Raw genomic sequence first — 5,828 nt, 5'->3', positions numbered from 1 at the left:
GCCGCCGCCTACGATTCCAGCCATACCAGCCGTCGGGATCACGCCGGCAGGCCGCCACACGCCCGAGATTCGCCCAAGATTGTCCTCCACCACTTCCTCCTACCTTGGCCGGCCGGATAGTTGCAGATCGGCGGCTGTTTGTCGCGGCCGCCGGATTTGGCGTTTCCGGCCACCGGTGGCTGCGCCAAGCCATGGATTGGTCGGGGAGCACCCCGCACAGCCCCAGCAAAGCCCCAGCGCCGCATGCAGGTACTGGTTCGTCCTCTAGCAGCCGTCGTCGGTTTGCCGGCAAGTACTCGGCCGGCCGTCGCCCGGGCTCGGAGCTCGCGCAGCGGCTCGCCGATGCAGCTCATACAGTGCGACGACTGCACGCAGACATTGCTGCGACTAACATCTAGCACGCCGAAACACCCCAGAAGGGTATTCTTCAAATGCGAAAACAACGGGGTATGCTCTTGTTTTCATTCGGCTTTGTCAACCTATTCGGTTCAATTTCGATAGCCTATTGAGATGGTCATGTGTGTAGGAAGATGGATGCTCATTTTGGTTTTGGGAAGAAGAATACATCGATTTATTGATAGAAAGAAACTTAATAGATGTTCGTGCACTCGGTGGTAGAATTGAGGCTAATGATGCGGCTGCATGTGCAATTAGAGAAGAAACTAGAAGGGAAGCAACGTCTACTTCTTTAGAATCAAAGAAGAATGAAGAATACAAGATCAAGATCCGCAGATCAACAATGAATGCATGGAACCAGGCGTCAAGCCTGGTAAGCTATCTCAAAAAACAATGAATGCATGGAGAAGATGTTGATCCAACTAGTGAGAGCAGTTATGGAAGTTGGATATCTTCTAAAATGCCTGATTCTGGTTCTTGTTTTCTTTGGTCTTGCTATTCTAGCAAAGATTTGGTGAATTATTATGTATCCAATGCCCTTGAAGAAAATAAAGAAGCAAAGAAATGTGTTTTCATGCCCGAAATTGAAATGCAAATTACTGATTTACGGGCCGGCGCGGGCGGCGGCCAAGCAGACCCCACAAAGCGGACCCGTAAAAAAGGATTCTGCAAACTGTATACGCATTTTGCTGGTCGGCATTATACAGGGTCTGCTAGAGATGCTCTAAGATCACAGTCTGTATCACTGATCCAAATAGTGGAAGCATATCTGTATGACACTGGTAGACCAAATCTACATATAGAGAAATTTTGCAACTCTATGTGCTAGTGTTCATGATTTTCTGGCGTGATGTTTTTGCATGACACAAGAGGAACGTAGGGAAAAAAACAGAACTCCAGATTACTGAATCACTATGCTAACCAGCAGCACAGCACATGCTAATAACTCTTGAAAGTGTATACGATGGAGATGAAAATATGGAAAGTATAAATGATTATCCTTTCACAATTAATCAGAATCAGAAGGCGTCCATAATGTGGTTTTCACTTTTATTGTCAGCATTGTATTGCATGAGGATCCCGAATGATGATATATGTGATAGAGTTGGGGTAGCACCGATTGAATAGAAGCTTGTCCAACATCGTCTGAGATGGTTTGGGCATACACAGCGCAGGCCTCCAGAAGCTCCAGTGCATAGCAGACGGTTAAAGTGTGCTGATAATGTCAAGAGAGGTCAGGGTAGACCAAACTTGACATGGGAGGAGTCCATAAAGAGAGATCTGAAGGACTGGAATATCACCATAGAACTAGCCATGGACAGGGGTGCGTGGAAGTTAGCTATCCACGTGCCAGAACCACGAGTTGGTTTCGAGATCTTATGGGTTTCAGCTCTAACCTACCCCAACTTGTTTGTTGTTGTTGTTTGTATTGCATGAGGATAAGGAATTCCCGATCTCAGCATTAATTCAGACATGATGTGCTTAATTCTTGAACTTGCATTAGTATAAGCACTACAGGAAAATATTATGCAAATACAAATGAGACTTTGTGAATTAGCTAAATTCCATGGGAAATATAAAAAAGACTATGAGGATTCACCCTGAACTCCTTTGCACCAGGATTGAGCATTGTGGCCATGCAAGTCTCCATGCCATGGCTATGAATCACAGCTCCAGCTCCTCGCATTAGATAAGACTGCAAAAACATCAAGGAAATTAGACCACATGTAAAGGAATCTCAAACAATAGAACAAATAAAACAAAGGAAACATGACAACCTTCATGAACAGAGGTGCACAGTCTGAACACTTTGGATGCTTGTGTGGCCATGGCTTTGCTACTGGTGCAGATATCACCTTGCCCTCTGCTGACATCACGTACATGTCCTCTGCTGCCATCCTCTCCTTCTGCACGCCTACACCAGATAAACAACTCATGTTATCAGCTTGTCACTGATAGTACAAGCAGAGTATCTAATACAAAATCATGTTTTCTTTTGGATTACAACACTACATATCATTCCTATGGTCAAATCAATATATAACACAACAAACTATTGTATTTACGTTTTTTATAAGCATATCAAAGATGATATTTTGAAGAAAAAAGATCAGTTGACAGCTTTTGGCGGCGACTTTTTTTAGGCATATAGTGCTTAAGGTAGTTCAAAAGCTGTCCTTTTAAAGATATTTTGTTGTTGTCGTCAAGACAATAGGGATCAGGTGTATCTCTTAACCCATAGTTACGACAGAAATTAAGCAAGTAGGGGGGAGGGGGGTGTACGACGACCTTACAACGAAGGCCGCCATACACTCGACAAAATAACACTTCAATGTTTAACCGAGCACGGCCTAGTCATATGTCACAAAAGCACCGAGGGAGGCTTGATTGTTGACTAGGGCCATACAGGACTTTCCAAGGTCTCCAAACTTCCCTTCCTTGACGTCGGTCCAAGTCGTTCGGGACTCTGATTTTTAGCTATTCCCACAACATACTTAATAATCATAAGTACTCCCTCCGTCCGGTAATGCTTGTCAGAAAAATGGATAAAAATGGATGTATTTAAACTAAAATACGTCTAGATACATCCATTTCCCCGACAAGTATTTCCGGATGGAGGGAGTATCTTCAGAGTGCAGCCATGCAAAAGAATCGCCATTAGAGCATGCGTCTAAGAATGATAATATGCATTCGAAACTGTGAATTATATGTCCGTACATGGAACATAATTTAGCTTCATGAAAATTAGAGCAGCGCTTCTATGCTTTCCCGCTGTGTTTTTTACACAAATTCCAGAGCACTAGTGCTTAGTTATAGCTGAGGGCAAATTAGAAACAGTTGTTCCACGTTAGACAGTTAGAACCTGCTTTCAAGCCCATGTTATGGGCTTGGGACTTGGGAGCAGCGGTGGTGTACCTGGCCAGTGGCGTTGTGGCATCAATGACAACCATTACAATCACAGCCATATGTTACCCCCAATCTGCTACTATCAGTGGAGTAATGCGCGAGCTGGATCTGGACAGCACAAACATGATCTGACCAAGGTTTCGTCGCGTAGTTGTGCAAGCAGCAGTTGACATCACTCAGCTCGTCAATCACTGGCAATGCAAACCCTAGTAGGCAGCCTCTCAGCAAGTGAGGATGCTGCTACTGAAACGGCAACAACAACGGTGAGATTTAATTACGAAGCCCTAGGGGGGCATGTAGTTACGCACTGATGCATTCTTTCGTCTCATGTACATCCGTCTGGCAACGAATGCAACCCAAGGTGAGGTGTTATTATCGTTAGTCAGGTCGTTGCTGTGGAATGTGCAGTCGTAATAGATATTGACTAATACCGAAACTACCATTCCTTAAATAAAACCGGTGAGATTAGTCCCTTTAACCCCCAACCTTTAGTTTCCTTTAAAGTTTGTGTCAATAATTTACTAGAGGGCATAGAAGCATTCCTCTCAAAATTATCATTGGCATAGGCCTTTTTACTCAAATGCTTGATTCTAGTGCAAAGTAATCAAGTTATTAATGACTAGACGAAACCTTATGTGTGAATTATAGAAGATCCCCTTTAAGACCATACAATTCCATCAAATTGAGTTTGACGGTGTATGTGATAGCATCTACTATACCAAGAATATCAACGAACCCCATTCCTGCAATTGCTCAGGATACCCTCTTTTAGCTATCAGGTCTATTTCTTAGTTCAAGATCCCTCTTAATAGCTGGAATAAAAGAATTAGTAGATCTGTTCACACAGCATCGCTCCGTCAAGCTTTCATTTGCATTAGAAAAAAAGAACGTCACAATGGTACGAAAGCTACAGTCACTGTAGGTGGTGCGATCAAAAAGTGCAAAACCCAACTCCAACTAACACCCTAAAAGGAAAAAAAACATAAAATTGACCTTCTCAAATACTAATGCAATTTGTCCTATCAAATAGCAACCTAACCTTCCAAATGCCAAAGTCCAGCCAAGCTGATCAGCTATGTTATGTAGTTGACTTGCCTTGCACAAGAGCTATAACGTCAACTATGTCTAACAGGCTCGAGTACCACCAATCTCATCATTAAACTACACACGCTAGCGGATAATTCTACAAATCAGTTTTCAGTCAGCCATTTCACCAATGTGGGCAATCATTGCAAGCTAGTAGCTGGGCAAACAATTAAGTGACGATAAGAAAGAAGATCGGTGGAAGGATCGCACGCCCACACTCGTCAAAAGTGCAATTCATCCAGCAAGCGCAACCTCGATTGAAAGGCCCCTTGCCGACAGGAGATTCGCAACCCAGTTTGACAATTCATCGAACAGGTACGGCGAGAGGGACGCGGAGCCGGGCGAGCGGAAGCAGGGAACAGAAGAGGGGAGCGCATGAGTTAGTTACCGGACGGGGACATGACGATGAGCTGCTGCGCGAGGGGCACGGTGGGGTCGTTGGCCTTGACGGTGATGCTGCCGCCGGTGCCGGTGACCCACCCCTGCAGGTAGAAGTGGCGGCAGAGCTCCGCCACCAGCTCCCGCGCCTCCCTCACAGCGTCGCCCGCCAGGTACGCCTCCGAGGCCATCGCCTCCGCCGCCGCAGACTCTGCGCCACCGGTCGACATGGCTCCCGTGTCGCTCCCTTCTCCTCCTCCTCTGGAGAGTGGGGACGATGGACTCGAGTGGTGTGTGCGCTGTGACGGAGTGTTTGGTCTTACTTATGCTCCGATAATCGGCGGCTCGATTAGTGCCTTCTGTTACTCTGATTAGCAAGAAACTGGGGTTTTTATTTACCTATTTTTTTATTCTATATCGACGAGATGCGTTTCTGGTGGTTCACGGACGGGAATAATCGGGGAGGGGAATAAACGCTTTCTTGTCATCGCTACTCTGATTTTTCGCACACCCACTTCGCGGTTGGGTTCGTCGCGGAAGGGGCTAGCATGTCAGTGGGTAAAACTTGGCAGGTAAGGAAAATCCCGTAAATTTGGACGGGACGGTCCTGGGAACTTAAATCAGCTTCGGAAATCGGACCGGGGCTCGTGGCAGGTGAGGTCGGGCGGCATATTTCGTGATGGTCACCAAACTTTTTTTTCTTTTATTTTAATATTAATATAGGGTATCTTCAAAGCCGACCCCAAACCACCCACAACCGAACCGCACTAATTTCGCCTAGTGCTCGATCACGCAAATCCAATGCCGGCCCTCATTGCCGCGGCCACTGCGAGATGTTGAACTACCAAGCCACGTCCTCTTCATTGCTTACCTCAGACTGCCTTTGTCCACGAGAACGGTACTCTCATCCGCCCTCATGCCCTTGGTCGACAAGATCGCCAAGAAGCTTCCCACTTGGCGAGCATCATTACTATCCCGAGGCGAGCGGCTAGCGCTTGTTCGACACGTCCTATGTGTCATGCATGTTCACTTGTTACTCGTCATGGCCCTCAGCTCCCCCC

The 5,828-nt window shown here is 46.1% G+C and overlaps 1 protein-coding gene across 1 annotated transcript in view; it reads right to left on the bottom strand.

The window, feature by feature from the left end:
- The window catches only part of LOC119300312 (probable bifunctional methylthioribulose-1-phosphate dehydratase/enolase-phosphatase E1), an 11,151-nt gene extending 6,031 nt beyond the window's left edge, over positions 1-5,120 (bottom strand). Inside the window, exons 1-3 of the mRNA XM_037577322.1 lie at positions 4,778-5,120; positions 2,175-2,311; positions 1,997-2,092 (exon numbers count right to left, since the gene is read on the bottom strand). Coding sequence (XP_037433219.1) covers positions 1,997-2,092; positions 2,175-2,311; positions 4,778-4,997 — 453 coding nt within the window. The 5' untranslated portion in view covers positions 4,998-5,120. The remainder of the gene's footprint in view (positions 1-1,996; positions 2,093-2,174; positions 2,312-4,777) is intronic.
- Positions 5,121-5,828: the final 708 nt, after the last annotated feature.

Source organism: Triticum dicoccoides, chromosome 5A (genome assembly GCF_002162155.2).
Source record: "Triticum dicoccoides isolate Atlit2015 ecotype Zavitan chromosome 5A, WEW_v2.0, whole genome shotgun sequence".
In the NCBI taxonomy this organism is placed as follows: Eukaryota; Viridiplantae; Streptophyta; class Magnoliopsida; order Poales; family Poaceae; genus Triticum; species Triticum dicoccoides.
The sequence above is the reverse complement of the archived record's forward strand: the minus strand, read 5'-3'. Positions and strand labels throughout refer to the sequence as shown.